Genomic DNA, 27,953 nt, shown 5'->3' with positions numbered 1-27,953 from the left:
TTGCTGTAAACCTTAAACTGCTCCAAAAAAAAGACAATCTTGTAAAAAACAAAAAGTACAGAAACGTTAAGGACAATAACACCTAAGTCTTGATGACACAAAGCCTCTACAGTGCCCCCATGGAAGTAGTTCTGTAGGTCAGTCATAACAACATACCACAAACCTGGTGACTTCAACAGAAATTGTCACATAGCTCTGGAGGCTACCAGTTCTGGATCAAGATTTGACAGGGTTCATACTTCTCTCCTAGCTCTGCTGGTTGGCTGGTAATCTTTGGTGTTCCTTAGCTTGCAGATATGGCACCCCACTCCAGTACTTTTGCCTAGAAAATCCCATGGATGGAGGAGCCTGGTGGGCTGTAGTCCATGGGGTCGCTAGAGTCGGACACGACTGAGCGACTTCACTTTCACTTTTCACTTTCATGCATTGGAGAAGGAAATGGCAGCCCACTCCAGTGTTCTTGCCTGGAGAATCCCAGGGACGGCGGAGCCTGGTGGGCTGCCGTCTATGGGGTCGCACAGAGTCGGACGCGACTGAAGTGACTTAGCAGCAGCAGCAGCAGCTTGCAGATATATCACCTGTTTCTGCCTTCACATTCACATGCTGTTCTCTGTGTGTCCGTGTGTGTGTTCAAATTTCCCCTTTTTCTAAACATGCCAGTCATGCTGGATTAGGTAGGACCCATCCTAATGATTTCATTTTAATTTACCTCTGTAAAGACCCTATCACTGAATATGGTCACTTTCTGAGGTACTACAAGTTAGGACTGCAACATATCTTTTTTTGGGGGGGGACACGGTGCAACCCATAATGCCTGCTGAGGACACAGCCTTGCTCCAACATGTGGCAGCTGGTTGAGTGCTACGTTGCTATGGAGCCATTCAGACAGTGTTTATAACTAGCCCAGGCCAAGCAGATTTTATTCCATCTCAGAGTCTCACAGGTTATCTCACAAGCAGACTGCCACTCACACCTGCTCTCCCATTAGAGCAGCCTGTCAACCTGCAGCGTGGTGAGACACATTTTCCAGGTGTCACTGGACAGTTCTACACGTGGCAGGTCAGCCTGCATTCAACAAGCACAGACAAGTCTCCACCAGAGGGTCTCAGGGAACCTGGGCACTCTCAGAGCTTTTCTCTTTCCCATCTGTCTCTGTTGCACAGAAGCCATGCCAGACATTCCACCAGTGAGAATTTTCTCAAGATCTATTGCCCAAAACACACTTACTGTCTGACACAGTCGTTTTTATATCTTTTAGAGTCCCTTTTCGCACTGCTGACTCCAAGAAAGCTAATTAATTATTTTAGACACCACTATTAAATTGACACAGTGATTAATCTGATCATCCTTTTTATGAAATTACCTCTGAAATGCTAACTTCTCGTCTTCTGAAACTCACTGTGTAAATTACTCTGAAGATTACATTGTACCAGCTTTTGGCTCTGTAAATCTTAATAGCAGTTTTTTGTTTTTTGCCGAAAGCAATAAAAGCTGTCCCAAATTTATCAGGTTAATTAGGAAAGAGGTGGGCAGCAGGAAATTGAAGGTGACTCACACCGCAAGTGGGAGTTAGACTGATGGATTGTTAGAACCTTCTGTTGCTGGTTACCATCAGGGGACTTGGCATCAGTGAGTCAGTGAGCAGTACACAGGCAGCCTCATGAACCAGAGGGATGTGTGGAACCCACAGTTGCAGGTGTCAGGGCTCCAGCTCGAGAGAACTAGTGTTCTAAGAGTGATCCCTCCCCCCACTCTCCTCACCCCCTCCACTGCCTTTCTTGCATTTTCTCAGTGCACCTCCTGAGTCTCTTGGTGTCCCATTTGGACTCAAAGCCCACAGAGAGCTGCCTCATGGCTGCCCACCCTGAGCAGTCCCCAAAACTCCTAGGCCTGAGGAGGGAGCAGGAAGCACACCTTAGCTACTGCCCTCCACCATGCTTTACTCCACCCAGTGGGCAGGCTCCTGGACTCCAGGCTCCATCAACGCTGCCCCACAGAAGGAATTTTAAAGCCTGCAGAGGCTCTCAGGCCTGGTAGAAATAGCAGTGTCAATCTTCCATGTTTTTTTTTTAAGCTAGTTTTCCTTCTTTTTTGTAGTAAATCCTGAGCATCCCATGTGTGCTAACCCTAACCCTAACCAGGAGAGTGTTAGAGGTCACACTGCCAGTCCCTTCTCAGGCTGCATGCAAAACACCTTTTACTTGTTTTGAGAACAGCTGAAAGACAGAACACACTGAACCTGTATCGGGCTTCCCACTTCTTTGCCAGTGGCAAAGAATCCACCTGCCAATGCAGGAGACACAAGAGACACAGGTTCGATCCCTGGGTTGAGAAGAATCCCCTGGAGAAGGGAATGGCAACCCACTCCAGTATTCTTGCCTAGAGAATCCCATGGACAGAGGAGCTTGGCGGGCTACAGTCCATGGGGTCTCAAAGAGTTGGACACGACTGAGCACACTGAACCTGTGGCCTCATTTATCCATCCATCAGCCCATCCATCCATCCATCAGTGTATATTGAGCAACCTACTGCATGTAAGGTGCTGCTCTAGGCTCTTGGGGAAAACAGAACGAGAACATGGCAGAGATGATTCCTGCCAGTATCTGTATCCAGAGATGATACTGTTAATAGAGAAGTTGGACAATAAGATAAATACTAAGTAAGATGGTGTTCCATGCTTTCGGATGAGGATAGGGACTACTAGTGTAGGTGGCAGTCTACAGTTTTAAATAGAAGAGTCAGGGAAGGCTGAGTTGCCTCACTAACCTCACCCTAGCCCTGGCTCTGCCTCATGGAGAAGATGACATTTGAATAAAGACCCGAAGGAGGTGCTAGGCTGAGCCATGCATAAACTGGAAGGAAGAGCCTTCCAAGCAGAGGGAACCTTCCAGTGCCAAGGCCCTGACACAGGAGCATGCCTGACTGGTCGAGGAACAGCGAGGAGGTGCTGTGGCTGGAAGAGGGTGGCAGGAGGTGCTGTGGCTGGAAGAGGGTGGCACGGGCCATGGAGAGAGCTGAGTAAACTTGCCACTCGGGTGTTTAAAGGAAGAAAGCATCTCTGTGTCTTGTTCCCGTGCTCCCCTGGGGTTCTGGCCTGCCCTGAAGGTGTCTATCCGCAGGCAGACCACAGCCCAGGCTGAGAAGGGTTTGGGCCGGAGAGCATGCGGAGGGGGCGGGCTCTGAAGCTCCGCTGCCGGATTCTCCACGGGCCTGAGGAAACTGAGGTTAGAGGGCCTCTCCCTGCGGCTCCCCCTGTAGTGTCACTAGGGCAGGCTTCGGCTCTGAGCAGGTTCCTTCTGCTTCACTGGGGCAGGAAGTTTACCACCTACAAGCTACCTCTGTCGGGGATTTTTCTCCCATTCCTGCGCACACAGGTGCGAGATAAAGAAAGTCCCAGGAGCTGCTGGGCCGACTCCTCCGGTGGAAGGCGAAGCGGTTAAGGATGCCCTCACATTCCACTCCTGAGGGCGGAACACGGTGAGGTCAACAGCTGGAGCGAGGCGCGGTGAAAGGCAGTCCCTGTCCTCTGGAGGGCTGAGGGGGGCACTCCTCTGTGACCCCCACACCCGAAGTCCTGTGTGGAAGTCAGCCTGTTGTTTCATTACCCTCACCCCTTCAACAAAAGGATGACTTTTCCAGTCATGACGCCACATTGAGGGGTCAAAGCCTTCCCGGGGTCTGAAGGAGGGACAGGAAGAGCCCAGGAAAGCTGAGAGGAGCATGGTAGGGAACGCAGTGTGCCCCCTAGCTCTCCCGCGCAGGCTGCTCGTTTCAGACAAACCCTGTCTTTGGGCCTGCGGCTCGGGATCACATCTGTGACTGCCCCTCTGCTGAGCTGCCCCACGGAAGGATTCTTCTGGAAAGGGATAGCGAAGTTTGAGTCCGGGGAGGCTGGGAGAGCTCTGGCAGCTGTTTTCTGCTCCCCTGGGTTTGAGGATGCGTGACAGCGCCATAACTGTGTGTGTCCCCTGCCCTCTGGCTTATCTGCCTCTTCCCCCCGAGAGGGCCCAACTCCTGCCTCTTCTCCTCCCCTCCTCCAGGCCCACACCACGTTCCAGAACAATCCCCCCCACCCCAACCGGGTGCGTGGTGGAGCCGGCCTTCCTCCCCGTGGCTTTTCTTGTGAGCCTTTCCTTCCCCCACAAGTCACGCTCACATACCCGAGAGCGCCATTATCGACGGCCCTCAGGGTTGCCATGGAAACAGAGCATTCCTCCCGCCTCCCCTCCTCTCTGTTTACCTTGGTAAGAGACTGCGGCAAAAACCAGCCTGCGGCGGAAGGGGAGGAAGGGCGGAGGGACGGGGAGAGGGAAGAGAGAAAGCCAGCCTGCTCTAAACCAGATCATTCCGGTTCAGAGTGGTCCCCACCCCCTCTCCCCCGCCTCTTTCCAATCCCGGGAGCCGCTCGGCTGGGCCTGGTGGTCTGCAGTGGGAAACTCTGGGCCCTCCGGTAGCGTTAGTGGAGAGGGTCCGAGGCTCTCCCCGGCCTCTGGTCAGAGCTAGACAGGTGTTCACTACACAGGGGCACCATGCTGAGGGTGGGAAGGGAGGAGGGTTGAAATCCAGCCCTGACCGGTGTGCCCTGGCCGGCCGGAAGCGTCCTCACCCTGCCTGGACCACTGCCATGACCTCCCAACAGAGTCCTACTTCCTCTCGCGCCCTCCCTGGGGCAGCCAGAAGCATCCTGATTTCTCCCTGCCTGAAAAGCGTCTCATTTGCTCTTAAATAAAAGTCAAACTGTTTGCCCAGCTCTTCTTGATCTGCCTCACCTGCCTCTCCTTTCTCGCATTCCGCACCTCTGCTTCCGGGTTCCCCTTGCTCCTTCCTTCTAGAAGACTCCAGGAGGTGGGTTTTGTCCGTGTCAGGTTCGTTATAACAACATTTGAAACGCTCTGGTCCGTTATAACAACATTCGCCCCCACTGGCGCTTTCTAGCTTCCTGCACATTCAGTGGGTTCCTACGTTTTTATCTAGCTTTTCTATGTAAAACGTAAAATAGTTCATATTTACATCAGCCCCATTCCACCCACCCCAGATGGGAGCTCCCTGAAGGCAGGGCCATATTCCCTGCTGCATGGCGCACCAGGAGGCGATTGCCGCCTCTAGGGGAGCTCCATTGATTTCATTTCTGCTGATGGGGAGAGCAGGGAATTGGCAGGGGAGCCACCCAGACAGCTCTTCAGGATGCCTGAGTTGAGCACCAGGCCACCTTTATTTTTTTGGCCTCAGCATTGGGTTGCAGCATCTTAATTCCCCAACTTGGGACTGAATCCGTACCCCCTGCATTGGAAGCTCGGAGTCTTAACCATTGGACCACCAGGGAAGTCCCCACCAGGCCATCTTGCTGCTGACAGAGAAACACTGCCCAGTGTGTGTGCAGCAGGCATCCCCAACCCTGCCCAATGGGGAAAAGCCAGGATGGCAGGGCGGCTGGAATCTCAGTCCTGGAGTGGAGGGGGCATGCGGGGTACCCTGCATCCTGAGGTGTAACTCCAGTGCCAGGGCTTCACCACCCCAAACGGCCCACCCCCAGGAGGTGGGGGTGGGGGGAAAGGGTTCTCCAGATGGCCTTCCACTAGGATTTTCTTGGTCATGACCTGCTGTCTGCAGCCAGGCCCTGCCTGGTGGATGACAGTTCTTACAGAAAACCTCTCTGAACTGTAGGCAGGGCGCCCTTTCTCTGGGCTTTGCAGGTTTGGGTAACTCTCGTGGCAAATCACGTAAGTTGGCTTGTCTTGGTTTCACAGTCTGTGAAAGGAGGGTAAGATTTCTCCATCCTTTCAATCATCCAGTCATTTACAAGCAGACTTGGCCAGAAGGGACCCAGAGTTACAGTATCTTGAAGAACTAAATTGAAAGAGCTGCACAGGGTTCTGCATTATAAAGGAAAAAAAAAAAACAAACCCAAAATCCAAGAACACACACTTAAGGAAACAGCAGCTCCCTCTGCAGCCCATCTTATCTCCCAAACTCTCTTAGAGTTATTAGCTCTTTCGTCTGTTTTTTTCCTCCATTTCTTCTTTTTTAAAATTTATTTATTTAGGCTGTGCTGGGTCTTGGTTGCTGCTCAGGATTTTCTCTAGGTGTGGGGCATAGGGCTTCTCACTATAGTGGCTTTCTTCTGTGGAGCATGAACTCTGGAGTTCAAGGGCTTCAGCAGTTGTGGCTCCCCAGCTCTAGAGCACAAGCTTAGGAGTTGTGGTACATGGGCTTAGTGGCTTTGCAGCATGTAGGATCTTCCCATGGGATCGAACCCGTGTCTCCTGCATTGGCAGGCATATTCTTTACCACTGAGCCACCAGGGAAGCCCCGTTTCTTCTTTACATTTCTAATTAATATGCTTCCCTGGTTATTTTAGGTATTCTATGTATTTCCTTCCTGACATGGAAAATGAGGATTTATCTCTCTTCCAACACTCACTCTCTCTACTACCTCAGCTTCCTCCATTTAGTTTCTTTACTGGGTTATCTTTATAATTTTAATAAGTAAAGGTACTTCACCTTTATTTCTTATTCCATCATCTCTAGAGAGCAACCTAATAATGCTTATTATGTGCCGAACATCATTCTGAGCACTTTACACATATGTTTAAGCCACACGATAATATCAAGAGATGGGTTATAGTTATCAGCCCCATCTTAGGGAAAAGAAAACTAGGACTATTTTACTATTATCACTAGTGGTTTACCAAGAGGGACAGGAGATAAACGTGGGTGGCCAATCTGCCATCTGTGCACTCAGTTCTAACAGGGAAAGTTTTCGGAAGCATTCATTTTGGTCTTTGCTCTAGTTCCTTGTTGGGCCAATAAGTGTGACGGTGACAAGTAAGGTACAGAGGTCTCCTGGTCACCTCAGCCAGCACCAGGCAGTTAGCTTAGCTGTGGGACAGGGATTCCCAAATGTCACTGATCAGCTAAAATGCAATCAACTAAAGAGTTTGTTAAAGTAACTCACCTACAAAAACAATCTTTGAGATTTGGACCTAGGAATCTCTGTTTTTAACAGTCATGCCTCATGCTTAGAAACCAGTGGTTTTTCCCTTGAATCATACAGATGGTCGTGACTCTGTACGTAAAGATGCACGTTTTTCCTCTGAATTCCCTGTAGCTTCTCCAACCCTTCGAAAGTCTTGGTACATCCATATAAATTTGTCTAGCAGTGGTCTGGGGAATATATGGGACGAGACAGTAAAAGGGAATATGACTTGCGCCGCAGTCACTCCCTTGCTGATGTCCTGGAGGGAGCCGAGTTGTGTTGAGGGGACTACGTATGTCCAGGAGTTCCAGAACGGGAGCAGAGAGAAGGCACACACAGTGCCTGCGGGCATGAAAGGTGGAAGACACACAGATATTACAGAGAAAAGCTGTCCCTGTGGGTGGTAAAGGACATGGTGGCGGCAGGTGGGACTGATGCTTAGGTCATACAGGTGAGCTCACATTACCATCAGACAATCATATTACCATCAGACAATCAAGGTGGCCTTAGACCAAATAGATCTGGATAAGATTTATTGATCAGATTGTTTTAGAAAACCAACAGCAAAACACTGACAAGATACATAAATACAGATTGGACATTTTAGGGTAAATTCACTATATTTCCTACGCTTGTAGGAAACCAGGTAAGGTGGAAAAGCTGTCCTGATCATATGGCATGCACACCAGACTGCAAAAGGACTTCCACACTATTTAACAGGACTGTGGCAAATAGCTTTAAGGTAAGGCAAGCATCATGTGTGGCCTAAGCATACCCTGTACCAAGAGCCAAGCCCAGGCTCATTCTCAGAGACTGTTGAGTGGGGGTTCCCTTTTGTGCCCATGTCCTTCCACTGAAAGCCTCACTGGCAGGTGCCATTAGAGGGAGATGCCTGGCACTGTCCCTGCTCAGACTCTGTGTACAAGGAAGTGGCTTTAGAGAAAGTCAGTGTGTTTCTGATGCCTCCTTTGTATTCTAAATGTGCAACTAGTAAAACAGCAATTACTACAGCTTGGTGAAACTGCCTCTGACTCACCCTGTACAGTGACTAAGCAGGTCCTTTTCAAATCTTATAAAAAGTGAAGAAGAAAAAAGATAAAAACATTAAAATTATACTAAAAAGATGGTACCACTTTTTGAAGCACAATTTAAAACTTTTTTTCTTAACACCAGATGAGGGAAGAAGTCACTTTCCACCGAATCTAATGACCTTAGAAGGGAAACACCACTGCTGGGCATGAGCTGGTGGCGACGCACAGAGGTCATGGAACTCTACCAAACCTACCTCAGGCCCTGCCAAGGCCCTGGAGCCCCAAGGCATTTGGGGAACTTAAGCAATTGAAGCCAATGGTGACTGGTTTTGGAAGCTTATGATCTCAGGACCATAAACCCTCATCCATCCTGGAGCTCAATGCTAGAACAATGAAGAAGAAGGAAAATGGCTTATTGTACTACATGAGAGTGCTGGCAGGTAGACAATTCAATAACCTATACAGCCTTCTAAACATCTGTAAGACACATAAAAACAAACTGGTTTTAGAGAATTAAGACCAACATAGTCTTAAAGGATAATTTAACCTTTCCTACAAGCCAAGCTGTATGGCTGGAAAAGGTATCTCCTAAGGAAAATGAAGGTTCCTTCAAGAACAGTGGAAAAGCAAGTGTTTGCAAAGAGAGCCAAAGAAATGTATTCAAATGATGGGATTTCTTGTGCATCATACACAGCTTTTTCTTCTAATATGTGCGAAGAGTTCTTTGGTGGTTATAGGAGAGACAGCCTAGAACTCAGGGCAGGAGACTATGCCAAAACAGAAGAGCAAAGAGTGATATCTAAACTCAGCATTAACAGCTGTCATCTTGTTGACCAATTACAGCTAACTGAGCTGTTTTCATGTTCGCTGGTTTCTAGCCCCTCCAGGATTCCTGCTTTTCCATTTCTAACTATGCATTAGCCCCACTCCACTGAAAATGAGGTACTTGTGGGAAAGGGGTAGGGAGAAGGAAGAACTATAAATCAATCGTTTGATAGGAAAGTTGAGACACTGATTATCTATGGATTGCAATTATCTGTGCTTTAATCTGGTTACTCTGGGTAACCAAAGGTCACTGTTAATATACCTTTTGCTTAGAAATGTTAATGTTTATTATTATATTTTAAAATTAGCTATATATTGGACATGAATAGTTTAGAGCAAATTTTTATATCATGTTCCAGGGCCCTGAAAAAAAGAAGATTCTGCCAGTAGAAAGGGTTTCAGTTTGGCCCCTGAAAAACAGTTAAAATTTCAATCTATTCTATATTGGTTTATAGATTTTCCAGAATATGGAAAATACTTTATTAAATGAAGAAAGTCATCATTTTCTTCAGGTAATAAAGTATTACATTCACAGATAAATTAGTATATACATGGGAGAACTGATAGTATTAAATATTAGGTTTTAATTCTCCATTTTAAAAACTTCTTACAGGTAGACTTCCTTGTTCCTGGGCAAAGAAATTTAAGAAGATATGCAAACATGAGATTGAGTACAAAGATGACTGGGGAAAAGTCTCAGTGCTAATAAGCCCAAGAAACAATAAATCTCTAATAGTTGGAGTAAGGAGACACTGGACTTGAAATCCAGGTTTGCCAAGAGTTGGCCTAAGTCAGCCAATTACATCTCAAATTTCTGGTATAATTTTAACTCTAATGTAGTGAGCTGGCTTCCCCAAGACAGATACAAAAAAGTAGTCTACCTGCTTTACAGTCACACCCTATATATAATCTGTATATATCCATATGTGTTTCTATATATTGCACTTAAACTTATAGGACTGCAGTAAGATGGCTGGGAGTACCTCAAAGAGGCAGAGAAGCAGCAGGCATAAACTTTTCTAAATCAAGTAACAGTGTCAGGCATTCAGAGTGCTGGTTATGGATATACTAAATGCCTGGTGATCCCCTATATAAAACTCTAGTCATCTACATTTAAGTCATCATACACACAGTTGCATTTGGCATCCAGAACATGTGCACCTGTGTGGTTCTATAGCACTCAGAGCTGATCATACTACATCATTTTCACTAGTGTTATATTAAAAGAAGACACTTTAGACCAAGAGTATGTACTTTTATGAAAATGTCACACACAAGGTCTTGGATGTCAGGCCTCCGAAGTCCATGTCAAAGAAGACTATCTTCAGAAGGCTTTAAAAAGGAGGCTAGCAAGTGTGGATTGAATCCGTCTCTCTTTTAGCTCTCTGGTGTCGCAGAAGTAGAGACCTGCTTATACCCCAAGACAATGGAAGGATAAGCACAGAGGCTGAGCATTCAGTCTTTGTGCCCTATGAAACCATGACAAAGATCTTTCTGCCACCCTGAGTAGTATGACTTATTTATGGATAGTCCCCCCCGCCTCACCCCAAACATCCAGAGACTAGACTGGAGTCATGCAGCAAAGCTTTGTTTTGAACTAACAGAGCTTCTCAGACTGACTTGGTCTGGAGAGAGCTCCTCACAGGAACAAGCCTAGCAGTCGGTGGTAAGAGGTTAAAAGGCCAGACTGGTCATGGCAATGTGGGGGTGAGGCCTCCGGAGGAATTGCTCCTTTCCTCCTCTCCCCTACTCCATCATCCCCACAAAGGACCCAAACTCACAGATGAAAGATGATAAGACCCTTCAGAACACAGGCTCCATGAACTCAATCCCACATGGTTGGGAGGTTATAATAAGGCCTGGAAATTAGGAGTCCAAGTCCAGAGGCCAAACAAAACCAGATAGTAACTTTTCAGCTACAACTCAAAGGTGATTTTACATCCACACATGAGCCTAAGAGATTCCCTTCTGAGATGAAGGAAAACAAGAATAATCTTAAAAGTTAAGTGAAAAAGAGGCACTTAAAGGAAAAATATGTCCCCAGTCTGTCTGAGTCTCCTGTTGTGATGTCACCAACGGGATGATCAGCACTGTCCCCGCCTGCACACCTTTAGCACCTTTCATACACGTAAGGACCTTCAACTGCTCGTGTCTCAGTAGGTCACTGATGGCCAAGCAAGTGAAAATTTAAGTCATTTCTGTTTTAAAATTAAAATACAATATAAAACAAACCAGAACTAAAACTTCACACCAAAGAAGTGAATGATTCTCAGTTTCTTTTCTTCCGCATGCTAGTTTTTAAAATGATTCTTAATTCTTCAGGAAGAATGACTTGTGGCTTTTCCCCAAGACCTTTTATCCAATTACTAGGCAATTACAGCACCATGCACATTAAAGCAGACAGAAAACGAGGCAAAAAGCTAAGAGAAAAATCAAGGGCCAATTGGCTTTCTAGAGATAAAACCCATTGCCTGAGAATATGGTAGGTGCATGGCCCAGAGTGAAAAAAGAAGCATTCTAAAAGGAAATGGCCAGCATGACAGCCAAAGCTCGCAGCCCAAGAGCAGAAGCCCTTCCTGCCCTGCTCTTCTCTGGCCTCTCACGAACTTTATGTCCCACGGCATGAATGCCACACCTGTTTAGGGTCTGCAGTTCCCTATGATGGAGTCAAAGATACCTGAAACCATTAACAGGCATAGGAGAATTTAAAAACTTCCCAGAATGAAGAACTTTGACCACCATAAGTTTCTTGATTTGAAATGTTCTCATGCCATAATTTCTAAGAACAACAACAAACAGCACAACCACCACACACGATGAAGTCTTTAGACAAGTCAACTCTAACCACTGCTGGCACCAGAAGGATGAGAAAAGAAATCACTGATTGAGAGTTGTTGAGCTGCTTAATTTCCTCTTAAGCAAGTTAAAAGATAGGTTATGAGCTGCTTAACTATCCTCTAAAGTAAGTTAAAGGATAGGTTTGGGTATCTAGGCTGAAAGATACCAACCACTGCTGCTATTAGATCCAGCTACTCAATTAGATGTACCTTTGAAAACAGCAAGTTAAACATTGAGCTTTCCCTATAATCTGCAGGATTCTCAAGGTTAGCCTTCTTGTTCTATCCCCAATGCTACTTCTCGTTGTTGCTGGATTTCCTTTTTGTAATTTTTGTTTTTATTGACAATGTTGCTTAATTTATAGAGCAATGCCTGACATGGCCATATGTTGAGAGTCCCTTTAACATTTTCTTTATCTTATCTTGATTCATTTAACGTTATGAAGGTACTTTCAGACTCTCCCTCAACTTCCATCAGGGAAGAGGGAGTATGTGAGTATGTGTGTGTACTGGGGCAGAAGGGAGAGAAGCAAAGAAAAAAGCACAAGGGAAAGTGAGATTCCATAAACTTAAAACAATTTACAGAAAGGCATCTGATGTATTTTCTGAATAAGGCCTTGATCAGGGTAACCAATTCTCTCTGTAGCACATTCTACACTGCCCATAAATAAAGGAGTCTCTTTAAATTAACATTTCCAGTATCAATGAACAGTCCAGTAATCCTCATTTCAAGCGCTCGATGAGTCCCTGTGTGAGTCCAAGGTGCAGAAGCTGTGTTCGGGAAAGGTTTGCTAGGTTGGGGAAGGCCGCAAGCAGCTTCTCCCACGCCAGTTCCAGCAGGCTAGGAACCACCAGCCAGATCTTAAACAATGACCCAGTCCGTTTATTTTCGTGGATGTTCACCACTCCTCCATGAATGTACATGCAACCAGCCTATGAACAAATGGCAGTCAAAAGAGGATAAATAACAGATACTTAAGCTGAAGATTCAGCAAAAAAAATTCATGGCAGGCTGAACTGAATGAAATGAAATCAAAAATTTCTCACTGATCCCAACACAGTGCAGAGATCAAGAAAGATTTAATAATGAATGAGTTACTAAGGGAAAAACTAGATTACTTTTACTTCAACAACTTTGACATCGTTAAACTAAGATTATATTAAGTACCCATCATGCCAAAGATAAGAATACAGAGTTTAAAATAAAGCTCTTAGCATTCAAGAAGCTAGTAGAATCTTCAATAACACAGCATTTTGGGGGTAAAATTATTCTGCCCTCCCAGGAAACATCTTTGATATCACTGTCAGGGCCTGAATACCACATGCAGCATTTCTTTTACATTTTATGCAGCTCTTTTAAGCTTGTATATGATGGATTTTCTCCCTTTTTCTCAGAGGAAGAGCTAGCTTTGGAAGAAAGGTTTTAAAAACACATTCTTAATCCAAGCTTTGCTAATATCAGACATCTTTTTTTCTTGCTCTATCCCTAAAAGTATTTCCTTATCATCTGCAACTACATAAAGAAGATAAGAAAATGAAAACTTACTGGTGTAACAGCTGCACAGTGAAAATAAACTGGCTCCGGCATGGTAGCTGGGAGCTTAACCCATTGAAAAGTCTGCAGATTCAGCTTCCAGATATCTCCCAGGATCACTTCTCCATTATAGCCCCCGCAAATAAACACATCTATCGGTGGAAGAGAAAACCAAAATCAGGCAAAGGAAAAGAGCCACGGTGACAGCATGTCCTGTCGTAGCTCTCATGGCTAGATGACATGGGGCCAGTCCAGTTTCCATACCATAGGGGACTTCAGCTGGTGGGCTGCTCATTCTGCTGCCTTGTCCCTCACTAGAGTCTGAACTCAGTGTTTGGATTTTTTCTAGGGCTAAGGATGCAAGCCTCTGAGGAGGCTTCATGTCCAGGTTCTTAAATTCAAACATCTTCAGGTACCAGGGATAGGAAGTCAATGAGCAAGAAGGTTCAGGGAAAATAGATAAGCCAGGTAACAAACAGGAGTGCACTTGCTCTAACGGGGAAGACGGTGATGCAGCTCCAGCTGATGGAGCTACGCAGGACTTAAGGTCAGCAATAGCCAGACCTTCCAATTTTGTAACAGAAGTTGGAAATTCAGATTGATTTTTTTTGAAAAATGAAACTTTTTGGTTTTTAAGTATTGGCCACTAATTCAAAAACTGTAATACATGAGCCAAACAAAACACAACTGCAGGCCACCAGTTTGCAAACCCTTCTTTTAAATAATGTCCCTAAAAGGACAGACATTTATCTGCCCATAGAGACAAACATTCTCTATGTAGACAACTAGCCTGCAATGTTCAGTTCGGGGCACAGAGGTTTTTCCAAGCTTTCTTCAGCCCAAAGAGAACAGTCTGAAGCCCAAATTGATCTGTGCTAGTTATTAATGTCAGGAAAAAACCTTCCCAAAATCAAAGTTTTTTTTTTTTAATCGCTGTTATTTTTCTGTTTGTTTTTGTAAAATCAGTTATAACCAAGTATACAACATGTACCAAAGGCTATCAAACTGAATGCTCAGAACTACAGCTGAGTGCAGCTTGTATGGTGCCTGGAGTCAAAGAACCAAATGAACCCTTGTCTTAACTCAGGTCTAGATCAAGTTTAAGCCAATACCTAATTAAACTACAAAATACACTAGAAACATTTTTGGCTCGGATTCAAAAAAAAGTATGGTTCCATTTTTAGAGACGCAAAGCTGAACAATGCCACTATCTATAAATCTTGCCCAAAGAGCAAAAGCGTAATAAAAAGCACCTCTGTTCTAGAGATGGCAGCATAATCCTAGTAAAATCTGAACTAAGCTGCTAAAAGGATATAGGCTATCAAACTCGTTTATACACACCTTCTTCCTCTCCAAAACTTTAAGGCAGTATATCCAACTATAAAATAAACTGTAAATTAAAAGACAGGAAGGTTGTCCAAAGAGGAGTCATTTATCATACTTAGATAAAGGAGCTGCAGCTGCTTTCTGAAGCCATACAATGCCTGTGTTGTAATACGGCCAGAGAATGAGCTAAGAGTTCTATTTGGCATCAGATGGAGAACAGAATAAACTTTATGAAATAACACTCTGAAGGAGTTATTACAATGTTAATACAATGTCTACCAAGGTCTCTATTGTATGTCAGGATTATTAGTGTTACCCATAATAACCACAGACATCTGTTAAGGTACAGTGCTGAAAGATTAGGTGGTATAGTAAAAGCTTACTTATCGCTTATTTTTGAGTTCTCTGATAAGAAGGAACCCAAGCACATTAGTTTATTTTATGAAAATTCCTGAGAGAAGCATAACTTTATGGATTTCCCTTTAAGTATAAACTACAAGAAATAGACTCTCCCCAAAGGTATGCTATGACTCTTTTAGGGTGATCATTAAGAAATAAGATATTCTCAGAATATACAGTTACAAAAATGGAAACAGCATGCTATTTGAAATCCTTACCATTTTTTATCTGAACACAACTGTGACATCTCCGGGCTGCAGGAAAACCTGCCAAACATATAAACATGGAAATTCCATTATTCATAAGATACAGCAAAAGACAAACTATGAATAAGTTATTTAAAACAACCCCTTTGTTGCATTAAGCAAACACTGACTAGTCCTTCCAACCCTCCCTTATTTCACACTCAAATAAAGCCATCAGAAATTCCATCATAATGATAGAATGTTAAGATGTCAGCAAAATAAAGTGAGGTGGCAGTGGGCAAGGGTTACCAGTGGCTCTCCCAAGCCCTTTTACCTACAAAGAGACAGGTACATCTTGATTTAAGTGCCTACTTCTTATCCTACCCAGATTTCCCTCTGCCACAGAATTCAGCAATCCCCATTAAAAGTCTTTGCTCAGCTGCTGAGGAAGAATAATTGGGCTAAGGAATATAAGTAATTTCTTTCTTTCTTTTTCCTAGTTCCCCAACCAGGGATCAAACTCGTGTCCCCTGCAGTGAAAACACAAGTCTTAACCACTGAACCGCCAGGGAAGTCCCATAAGTAATCTCTAATACCAGTTCAACAGATATTTTTCTTGTCATATAATGCAATAAAATCACTTTTTCACTTTCAGAACCAACTATAAAGTACATTTATTAAAGATAAATGAATCAATATTTTAAATTTACCTATTTTTTCATGGGGTTTTGTTGCAATTTCCTCCCATGCATTTGTTTCAAGGTTGTATGCATGAATCTTGGAGACAGAAAAAAGAAGACACACAAATAACTTTAGTTAGCCCAAAAACTGGATTTTTCACAACAGCCTGTACAAACATATTCCTGGTTGAAAATGCTTCTTCTCCTTTGCTATTCTCTGATCTTTCCTAATTCTAATATAAAGCAAAACATTAAGTGAAGCAGTTGAAAGTTAAGCACATACATAATTTTATTATTTTTAAGTCATAGAAAAAAATGAGGAAAAAAGTTGGAATTCTGCTGCTTCCACATTTTCTGTGATAAACATATATAATTTTTATAACAGAAAAAAGCAACTGTTTGTAAGTAAATATGAGAATGCAGTTTTGACAAAACTTGGAAAGGACCATTAAGATTCCAAAGCAGACCAGGAGCTCTGAGGCCTACAGACTTCCTCTGGGACATGTGGATTTAGAAATGCCACAGGGATGGATGAACAGAAGCCCTTCAGAGCTCAGCTTTCTAAGGTTAGTGATGTGTCGTCCTAAACATGCCTGTTCTTTTTAGATACGCAGCACTGACAATGAGAGCAATGTGACATTCTGAGAATCCTGGTTCCAATTCTAATTAGTTGCTCCATTTGAGCTACTGTATCTTTCTTTTAATATCTTTTCTCATCTAGCACAAAGGGATAATTCTAATAAAGGATTTTCAGTTTGTGGTTATACAACTGTCAACGGGAAAGCACCTTAGGGGCAGAGTTCAACCTTATATTATAAAAAGCATCCAACACAAAATAGGTCTTCATAAAGAACCTGCTTGAAAATTAAAATGTCTACCATAACAGAACTGTTACTTATTTTGCTCAGTGTAACAATGCCTTTCCTCTGGCCCTCTTCCTCTCTCTCTCCTTTTTAATGTACCTTGTTTAAGGAATAAGCTGTCCAAGAAGTACCACCTCCCAAGATGTAAATCCTCTGCCCATCATGTGCTATTTCATGTCTGTACCTGAAAATATACAATAAATACATTTAATTAAGGGGGAAATGACCTACGTAAGAGTTGGCTGCAAGACTTTTACTGCATCATTATTTATAATAATAAATTATTGGAAATGACTCAAGTGTCTAATAATAATGAATTGGTTAAATAAATTATACAATATAAAAAATGGATTAGTATGCAACCAATAAGAATGTAGACACAGAGAATGTTAATATACTGAAAACTTTTCATGTCACTGACTGAAAAAAATCAGTTAGATAAGAGCAGATAGGTTATAATCCTACTAAAAATTTACAGATATACAAATAATGCTCAGAAAAATGACTATAAGGATACATGTAAAATGTTAACCCTGGTTATCCCTGAGTTTAGATTTTATTTTTTTATTTTCTTCATTTTGCTTATTTGTATCTTCTAGATTTTCTATAATCTTTTTGTGATAACTGTATAAGGGGGGAAAATATTACAGAGTTTTAAAAAGTGATCTGCCTACATTTAATCAGAAAGTCTAGACTATGAGTTTTCAAATTAAGACGCTTATTTAACAGATACAAAGATTATCAGGAAAAATCATGCTACATAAAGCAGTGAATATAATATGAAACATCTACCAGAACTTTTATCCAAGTAGTTTAGCTAAAAGCTGAAACAATTTATAATATATCCATAAAATTACTCAAAGAAGGCAACTATGTGAAAATACTTTGAAAACTTAATCTAGTTTCTCCTTTCCTGAAGGCCTTGGTGCTGATAAAATATATTACATCAAAATGATTCCCTGTACCAAGCCACCTCCTAAGTCCTCCTGTGGTAGTTCTGCAATAATCAGAGCACTAAGATTCTACAATAGAGATAAATCTTCCTTAGCACCCATATGCCATTTTTAAAAAGCCAACAAATAGTCTAACAGTAAATAAAAAATTGTTTACTGTCTTTGCTTTTAAACCAGAAGGGAGAAAAAAAAAACACCTCTTTTAAGTTTTCTGGTGAGTTTAATTCTAAGAAGAGGCAACTGCTATTAGGAAAGAAAAATGAAAGATAGTTTATTTAGGACTGCTACTAAAAGGTAACTAAAGAGAATCATGTGATGTCTGAGTGTTTAATAGAGCACTTAAAATACACAATCTTCCCTCCCTTTCTTCCATTCATCCAACCACCCATTCAATCAACATTCACTGAGTACCACATGAGCAAGGCACTGTGTCCTTCCTGGGGATAGGTTGTTAAGCAAGGGAGCCAAAGAATCCTAATATGCAAGTTAAGAAGGGAAATCAAAAAGTAACTAGAAAGTAACTGTTGTGTGGGTAATATGAAATTTAGTTACAATTGTTACCACTGGTTTTTTTTAAAGGGCTACTACTTTCTTAATGCAGTAAAATTGAAGCATAAAAGGAAATAACGTGAAAAAAAATGCTATAGTTCAGAGGGAAACATCATTTCCTCACCAGAAAACCCTTCTTTAATGCTGAACAGGGATCTAATAGCCAGTGAGCTATTTCAACCAGGGCAAAGGGCTTCTTCAAACCATACTGCCAATATTCTAAAAAAAAGTAAAATCTTAGCAAGAAAGAATATGCTTTAATTCTAGAATCTCACCTCTCTTCTGGTAGATCACAGGATAGGTTGTTTGGTTTTAGTTGTGTCCACTCTCTGGTATTGAGATCTAATTTGTGCAGGTCTGTGCTGTAAATATAGCCAGTTGTCCCTCCAAATACATAAAGGGAGCCATTGATGATAGCCATAGCCTGGATAATGAGGAGATGTGAACAAGACTGGCTCATTAACACGTGATTAAAGAATGTAAACTTATTAGATACCCAAAAATCAAGTTTTATGAAGTTTTCTTGTACTTTTTAATCTTCTAAAAATCAGACCCTTAAAGGATTAAAGATTTTAGAGAACACAGAGATTGTTTTTAGAAAAATAACTTCTGCTCAACTGGAAAGCAAGTTCTGTCTAGATGGGCAAAGGGCTCCTTAGGGGTCTTAGCCAACCAAAGAATTTACAGATCATGGACATGAGCATTTCCACTGAAAGCTGCTTCATTTTTTAAGCAGTCTAGAGAAAAATGTCTTTAAGAAGAAGGGGCAGATATGAAAGTAAGACCCCAGAATCCCTAAAGAAAGTTCTCAAAACTTGACATGTTCCACCAGATTCTTCTCAATGTAAGTTTGGCTTTTGCTATAGTCATTTCTTAGCGTTTTAACCTGTGGTGGGATACAGTCATCCAGTCTGTGCTTCTACACACAGTCCAGAAGCTACGTATCAGTATCAATGCCAGCTAGTTGAGAAAGAAACCACTGCTTTGGCTGTTTTAAGTTCAGCCCATTATTCTCAAAGGGTCTCTGAGGTATGATGAGTTTTTTCCTACCTTTTTGCATATAACTTTTCAAACCTAAGGTCTGAAGCACTAGAACCTAACTGGAAGCTAATTTCTGTGTAATCTGTGTTTTAGCCAAGATCTGTATAAAAGTCTCTTAACCAAGTGCAGGGATCATCTACTCTAAACTTAGGTTAGAAAGCTCTTCAAAGCATCATATCACTCTAAAGACGATAGAACTTGGACTATATATATAGCCCAATCTCTCACTGAGGGTAAGTGAGGTCCTGACATTTAAGGAAACTTCCATATAGGTCTAGAACATTGATCCTAAAAGTTGAGTAGGAAAAAAAAAAAAATAGGGGGGAAAAGAACGGAAAGAAGAAGGCAAGCAACCAGACTCACAATTTCACACTGGAACTGAAAAATCAAATAGTAACAATGGATTTATTTTCCATTTAAAAAGTTGGTGGTAATATATTCTGACATTGTTCCTGGAACTAAAGAATCTGAACAAATTCATCCACCATGACTGGCCATAGATTGGTACCTGTCCATATATACGACTGGGTTTCTTCCCCCGACAGCTGAGCAAAGCCCATCTCTTATATTTCACGTTGCAGACGTGGACGTCATTGCCATTGCTCTCACCAAATGGGATGCCAGTACCTCCAAACACTAACAGGTTGTTTCCATGCAGCACAACTGGGAAAGAAGAAGCATGAATTTCATTTTCGTACTGGCTACTTGCATGGTACTCCCACATTAACCCAGGATATCTGAAAAACTCAAAAATGTCTGCTTTAATGCTTTCAGAAAATAGCTCAAACCACTGACATATAACTACTGTAAGTTCTACAGAAAAAGATCTAATTCACACTACATCACATGGCTCACTCTTTGATACGTGACAGGTATTCAATACACAGTTGTGGAATTCATGAAACACTGTATATAACAATACAGAATGATATGAACTACAATCCACCACTGCTGCTTAACACAGTTCAAGTACACAGTAGAGCAGAAGAAAATGAAGGCTCATCTTTGCCTTAGCAAAGACCCAGTGGGACTCAGGATGAAGGGATAAAAGGATCATTCTGTTTTTTCCAGGGGAATGATCTCTACATGTTAAATTATAGTTTCTGTCATCTTAATCCTACACCTGATAAAAAGAACATGAATATCCTGCTGGCAACTTTCTGTTCCTGTCATCAAACACACTTGTATATTCTTTCTCTTATGGCAAATATTCTGAAAATACAGCTACTGTATCATTTCAGTGATTTTTTTTTTAACCAGTTCTTCAATTGATAGTGTTAAGAGTCAACAGCAGGAGCTCTAGAGACAGTGAAAGCTGGGTTTTAAGTCTCATGTGACCTCAGGAAAGTTATTTAATCTCTTTAAATTAATCTTTCCAACAACCCTATGAGGTAGGAACTATTATTCTCTTCTTCATTTTTATAGATGATGAAATAGAAAGTGGTGAAAGGTTTAAATAACTTGTTGAAGGTTTTCTAAAAAGAACCTTGCCAACCTAGGGTTCAATCCCAGGCAGTCTGGCTCCAGAGCCTGCACTCACAGCCACTGTTCTTAGGGCCTCTCTAAAGCCTCAGTCTCCTCATCTGTACAATGGCAAGAATTCCAGTGTTGACACCATAAAGATGCTGTGAGGATTAAACAGATGCCATGTGTGAAGCACTTTGCTCAACAGCTGTAAACCCCATTTGTTGATTTTCTACTACATTTTGCCAAGCTTATATATGATGCTTTATGTTGTACCCTCTAGATATTAATCCCATTTTATGGGTAAGGAGCTAGAAGTGGAAAATCATTAGGCAAGTACACAACATACAGCCAAATTCAAACTCAGGACAATCCAACTCACAATTAATTCTGCATGCAATGCTATAGTATTATCATAGTGAGAGTCTACCCATTAACAGGGCTTAATCATATTACTATTATGATTTAGTATTCTTAAAAATCATTAACAAGAAAAACACCTAACATTGAACCAGACCTCTCAGATATTTCATAAAGCCCAAAGTTCAGAACTGCTTGCACTCACGTGACATAGATGCCAATTCTCGGGGCATGTAGCCATCTGTGCCCATCTGGTGCCATACTCCTGTAGCAAAATGATACCTCCAAAGCTCCCTGAAGAGAGGATAGTCTTCATTATCTGGCCCTCCTGATTCATCATAATCTGGGTTATAACCTCCAAACACATACAGATTGGTATTATCTGCCACACAACGATGTCCACTTCGTGCTGGTGGAGGTCTGTGGCCTAGGAGAGAAGAGGACAGTTTTCTACAGGTGGCCCAGCAGATTAAAAGCACACACAAAATTTGGTAACAAGCATTTTATCTTTAAAAAGGTAATCAGGGAAAATTTATGATGTGGATGCACTTTTTTTAAACTAGGTTATTTTTTATGTTCACACATACTACTTAGGATTTTAAGGAGCTAGTCTCCATTTCTATTTCGTAGAACTATTTTCAAATTTTGATAACTGGAAAAGGATTTTTCCCAAGGGAGGCAAAAGAGCATCATAAACTTGAGAAAATGGCTGGTAACGGAATTTTCAAGAAAAGGAGGAGGAAGGGTTTAAAAATCCAAAAGCTAAAAGGACGAATTTTCTATTTTCTTAGAGGAGGAAAAACACAGGCCAACGAAATTAAACTGAAAGTATTAGAGAACTACATAAATATAATCACAAATGTGAATGAGTCATGTATAAAGAAAAATACACATACATATAACCTGTAATTTTTCTACAATATATAATTATACACTTAAAAAGAAAACTGGCTTTCAAAGAGTTATAGCAAAGTTTAGGATTTAAACACACTCCAGACATTACGGTAGTTAACAAAGAATATCCCTGTCCTTATCTTAAAGAGCATCTTTCATCCTATTAAGAACTTTATTAAGAAAAGCTATTTCAAGGAATTCCCTGGTAGTCCAGTGGTCTGGACTCAGTACTTTCACTGCCGGGGCCCCAGGTTCCATCCCTAACTGGGAAACTAAGATCCCACAAACCACGCAAAAAAAAAAAAAAAAAAAAGCTGTTTCTACAATCTATATTTGCAAGCTCTCTGAAGTTTAAATTGTCAACTAGTTCAATAGAAGTTACTTCGATTATTTTAGAGTAAAAAACCCCCAAATTTATATTATTTCTACTAGCCTCACAATTTTTGTACCAGTCTACACAAATCCTTACATAGCTATTAGAACCAAAGATGATGAAATATTCACTGGATGGAGTAAGGTACTAGGTCTGTCTGTTATCCTAAAGACTTCTCTACTTTCATATATTATGAATGGATACTAGTATAACATTAGTATTTATGACAATGCTGGACACCTAACACACACTGTTATAGAATACATTACCAGCCTGATACAGGCCTCACATGTATCTTTTTTTATCAAAATCTTACTTCCTACTTTATGCTTTGAAACAAGAACTGAAATGAAACTGCACAGATATAGAAAAACTAAAAGCCAGATGAACAAACCATGGCCATCAAATCACTCAAGTCCAACCTGTAGGTCCTGAGAAGTTCTCAAACAGCAATTCAGAGCCTTCCATGCTCCTTCACACTCCTGCCTGTTTAAGTTTGTCTCTCTGCTTGGAAAGCCAAGTCCTTCCCTTAGCCCTTGACCTGGTCTACCTAGCCTTCAATGTCTGGTGTGGCAAGACCTCAGGGCTCAGTCCATACAGCTATCTCATCAATAAAACTTTATAGCCCTGGGAGTTCCCTGGTGGCCTAGTGGTTAAGATCCTGGGCTTTCACTGCCATGGCCCAGGTACAATGCCTGGTCAGGAAACTGAGACACTGCAAGCTGTGTGGCACAGCCAAAAAAAGAAAACTTGCGGCCCTTACTATTCAGTACCACACCACTCAAATGTTACGATAGACGTGGACAATTAATAAGATGATTACATCGTAACTAGGTAAGTACATAATAAATATATTACACAAACTATAATCAGTTTGGAGTTTACTCATGAGCTATGATTTATCTCAAGTGAAGAGCTAAATTTCTATTTCTAAAAATCTTGAAGCAGAAAATGTGATGTGGAAGGAAGAACAATAACATATAAATATCTAGATTTGAATCCAGGTTCTAACTACTTCCTTGAGCAAGTCATTGACCCTCACTGAGTCTCAGCTTGCTTTTGTATGAAGGAATATTATTTCTGTACTTCACAGATTTATTATACTTGCTATTTTGTTAAACTATGTTTATTGGTTAATATATGCATCTTCCTAGGAGGCAATCTCTTGCCTGGAAAATCCCATGGACGGAGGAGCCTGGTAGGTTGCAGTCCATGGGGTCGCTCAGAGTCAGACAGGACTGAGCGACTTCACTTTCACTTTTCACTTTCACGCAGTGGAGAAGGAAATGGCAACCCACTCCAGTGTTCTTGCCTGGAGAATCCCAGGGACAGGGGAGCCTGGTGGGCTGCCGTCTATGGGGTCGCACAGAGTCGGACACGACTGAAGCGACTTGGCAGCAGCAGCAGCAGCAGGAGGCAATAAACTATTTGAGGGAAACAGAATGTATTTGTATTTATCTTTCTATTACCAGGCCTAAGGAACACAGGAACTACTGAACAAATTTACAAATTTTAATTTTTCTCTATTCATTAATATTTATTTTTCTTCTCCAAATAAAGGGCAAATATCACATATAGCAATTATTTCTGTATCACCACAACATCTAAAACAGAGATGTATAACAGACACTGGAAGTCTCATTGATATTAACTTCAGGTCAAAGTTAACAGTAACAGGGATGATCAGAACAGTGTACAGCTCTCAGTGGACTTTGATACTGTACTTAGAATGAGATACAATTTGGGGGACAGGAATTGGATTATGCAATGGTCTTCTTAAAACATAAATGCTTATAAGGATTAGCAAGACAAATTTAATGAAAAAAACTCAATAGAGTTCCTATGGTCAACAGATAGGATTCTCTATAGTGTCATTTGCTTGATTACCTGGAACCAACAGAAATTTCTGAAACTGCCTTTGGGCAGATATGAAAAGACATATAGTATATTCCAGAATTTTCTCTAAATGACTGCACAGCAGTCATTCCATTTTATGTTTACTGCCAACTCTTTTTGAGACAAATATAACTTATATGATTAAAGGTTGAGAAGTCAATGAAAAGATGACTTTATATTTATCCATTTATTCGTTGAGCCAAAAATATTATTGGGCGCCTGCTAGGTGCTAAGGACACAATGATAAGATCATTCCTCCTTCTGTCCTCTGGGGCTTAGAGTTAGCCCTGTGCTGTCCAACACGGTGGCCACTAGCCACATACGACTCCCAAGCATCTGAAATGAGGCTAGTCCAAACTGAGTTATGCTTTAATTGTAAAATACTCCCTGGATTTAACAGACTTAGTATCCAAAAATGAATGTAAAGTTCAGTTCAGTTCAGTAGCTCAGTTGTGTCCGACTCTTTGTGACCCCATGAATCGCAGCACGCCAGGCCTCCTTGTCCATCACCAACTCCCAAAATTCTATCTGAATATAGGTATAGTGATATTTTTGATCTCCTGATCAAATAAAAATTAAGATTAATGTCACCTGTTTTTTACTTTTTTCATAAGGCTACTAGAAAATTTAAAATTTTGTGGCTCACATAATATTTATATCAAAAGCACTGGTCTAGTTCAATTGCTGGCTTCTGTAAATAATGCCATTATCTATGCAAATTAAACTGCTGAGTTATGAGCATCTGATCAACGTTTGATAAATATTAAACATCCCGTCAAGAAGTCCTAGGGCTGGGAGTGAAAAGCTAACTATTCTTTCTCTAGTCAGTGACTAAAGATTTCTTTAGGTCTGGGGTCAAAGGAATATACACTTAAAGTTGTCACAGATTCAGCGGGTTACAACTGAGCTATATTACTTTTCAAGAAGACTGGAACAATGTATACACCCAACAACAGTGTATAGAAGTGCCTATTTCTTCATGCCCTCTTCAACCTTTTTAGTTTGTGCCAATCTGATGGGTGAAAGTGAAAGTGAAGTTGCCCAGTCGTGTCTGACTCTTTGCGACCCCATGGACTGCAGCCTCCCAGGCTCCTCCATCCATGGGATTTTCCAGGCAAGAGTACTGGAGTGGGCTGTCATTTCCTTCTCCAAGGGGTCTTCCCGATTCAGGGACTGAACCAGGGTCTCCTGCATTGCGGGCAGACGCTTTACCCTCTAAGCCACCAGGGAAGCCCAATCTGATGGGTATCAGACCAATTTGCATTTCCCTGATTATCACATGTTTATCGGCCCATTTGTACTTCTTCTTTGGGGGAACCACCTGATCATATATCCTTTGTCTACTGTATTGTCTTCTCACAGATTTGCAGAAATTATTTATTTATTCTATTTCTTTCTTCCAGCCTACTCTGGTCTTTTAATTTTGTTTATGGTATATTTTAACATATGGAAGTTTTTGTACAACTGAATCTCTCAGTCTTTCAAGGCTCCTTTGCAACAACAGCAACAAAAGGCTCATTTGCTTTACATCTTACATTATAAGATCCTTGTGCCCTTGTGCTCCTGTTCAGTTGCATCTGACTCTTTACGATCCCATGGACTGTAGCCCACCAGGCTCCTCTGTCCGTGGAATTTTCCAGGCAAGAATACTGGAGTGGGTTGCCATTTCCTACTCCAGGGATCTTCTCGAGCAAGGGATTAAACCTGCATCTCTTGCACTGGCAGGCAGGATTCTTTTAAATCTGTGCCACCTGGAAAGCATAATTATAAGATTACTATTTTCATTTACTTCTAATAAATTTTTAGTTTTGGTTTTTCATATTCAGAACCTGAATACATTTAAAACATATTTTTGTATATTTTATGAGGTAGGGTACTAATATTTCTCACAAAATGGATAGGCTGTTGTCCCTGAACCCCTTATGGAAAGCTATCCTTCCAACACTGAACTTAAAAGCTGTCTTTGAAGCTATAGTAGTGTGTGCACGCTAAGTCACTTCAGTCGTGTCCAACTGTACCATTACCCTTAGTCTTTATTGTATACTACACTGACAAGTTCTAGAGTAGAATTAGGAAAATCTCAATATCCAGGTCTAATCACCATGGACACAAAATCTATTGCTCTTTAAGAATGCATACAATCAACATAAAAACTCCACACACTCAAATGCAAAAGCTTGTAAACAGAATATAACATTTTAGCTTAATAAGCCTATCACTTACAAGATGAAGCCACCTCTTGATGTGCTATGAAACATTTGTGGTAAGGTCATTGTTAAAAAAAAAATTAAGACCTTTACTTCTAAAAGCATTAACTAGTTATAAATATCATATAGCTTAAAGGATGAATTCAGTTTAACTGGTTGCTTTTGTTCAGTTCTCAGTCATGTCCAACTCTTTGCGACCCCATGGACTCCAGCACGCCAGGCTTCCCTGTCTTTCACCATCTCCCAGAGCTTGCTCAAACTCATGTTCATTGAGTCAGTGATGACATCCAACTACCTCATGTCCATTGTGTCCGGAGTGACATCCAACCAGTTTAACTGGTTACTTCTTTCCAAATATAAAGCTTACCATTACCTTTACCTGAGAAGACAGGTCTTCTGTTGTACACTTGGAAGCCTGGACTGTGCCAGCTGGCTCCCACCCCTGACTGGTAGGCAGGCCTTCTTACTACTCCTAGAGTCCAAGCTGCTCAGGCAAAGGCCATCCATTAACAGCAGCACACAATATTCTTGGTTATGTAAGCGTTTCCTACTGCAGGGCTTCCATACTCTGTGTAAGACTTATATAAGATCTGGTTTCTAAGAGCAGAGTAATCTTAAGTCTAAGTTGGCAGCAATAAAAGAAACTTGGTCTGACAGACACTGGTGCTGCCATGAGTTCGTTTCAAGTGCTGAGCAAAGTGTACTTGTGATAGCTGTCACTACATACTTGCCTGGGTTTCTGGGCTCTGTTCAGTCCTGCTATTTACCTGTACCATTACTACACTGTTTTAATTATGACAGCTCTGAAGTATCTTAACATCTAATGGGACAAATTCCCTGCTATTACTCTTTTTCAAAACTTCTCAGCTACTTTTCTCCATGTACTCTTGCATTGGGTTTTAGAATCAGTATGTTAAAATCTATGAGGCCCCTTGGGCAGATACCATCGTATCCAGGTGATCAAAGTTCACATCACCAGTAATGGGATAAATCAACACCACATGCAATGAAATGAACACACTATTACTTCAGTTGGTATTTCATCCCAAAATGTATAAGCTGAATGTAATCATGAAAAAACATGAGAGAAACCCAAACTGAAGGACATACTACAATATGACTAGTCTGTACTGTTCAAGAGTATCAATATTAAGGCTTAAGATACATGAGAACTGAATTCAACACATGATCAGGGATTTTATTTTACTATAAAGGACACTTTTGGAAGAACTGGCAAAATCCAAAATGAGGTCTATAAAGCTGATAATAGTGTTAATTCAGCCCATTATTTATAGTGTTAATTTCTCAATTTTAATACTTGTTCTGCAATTACATAAGAGAGTATCTGTTTTCCAGGAACAGACACCAAAATATTTAGGGGTAAAGGAGCATTGTGTCTGCAGCTTAATCTCAAATGATTCAAACAGAAAAACAGTATGTATATGCATATGTATTAGATAGAGAGGGGAGAAAGGGGAGAAGAAATAGAGAAGAGAGGGAGCAGGATAAAGCAAATGTGATCAAATGTTAACATCTGTGGGATCCAGGTAAAGAATATAGG

General features: G+C 41.5%; 1 protein-coding gene across 4 annotated transcripts in view; it reads right to left on the bottom strand.

The window, feature by feature from the left end:
• Positions 1-27,953, bottom strand: part of KLHDC10 (kelch domain containing 10) — a 97,294-nt gene that overhangs the window by 24,457 nt on the left and 44,884 nt on the right. For 2 of the 4 annotated variants that reach the window (XM_010804457.3, XM_010804458.3), the window contains exons 3-9: positions 21,228-21,449; positions 19,707-19,861; positions 18,433-18,581; positions 16,755-16,839; positions 15,823-15,889; positions 15,146-15,193; positions 13,215-13,354 (exon numbers count right to left, since the gene is read on the bottom strand). In XM_010804457.3, coding sequence (XP_010802759.1) covers positions 13,215-13,354; positions 15,146-15,193; positions 15,823-15,889; positions 16,755-16,839; positions 18,433-18,581; positions 19,707-19,861; positions 21,228-21,449 — 866 coding nt within the window. Of the gene's footprint in view, positions 1-7,491; positions 12,602-13,214; positions 13,355-15,145; positions 15,194-15,822; positions 15,890-16,754; positions 16,840-18,432; positions 18,582-19,706; positions 19,862-21,227; positions 21,450-27,953 lie in introns of those variants that run through there. The other 2 variants (XM_005205678.5, NM_001075227.1) reach the window with 2 other exon arrangements.

This window comes from Bos taurus, chromosome 4, assembly GCF_002263795.3.
Source record: "Bos taurus isolate L1 Dominette 01449 registration number 42190680 breed Hereford chromosome 4, ARS-UCD2.0, whole genome shotgun sequence".
NCBI lineage: Eukaryota > Metazoa > Chordata > Mammalia > Artiodactyla > Bovidae > Bos > Bos taurus.
Note: the sequence above shows the minus strand (reverse complement) of the source record. Positions and strands in the feature narration are given on the sequence as shown.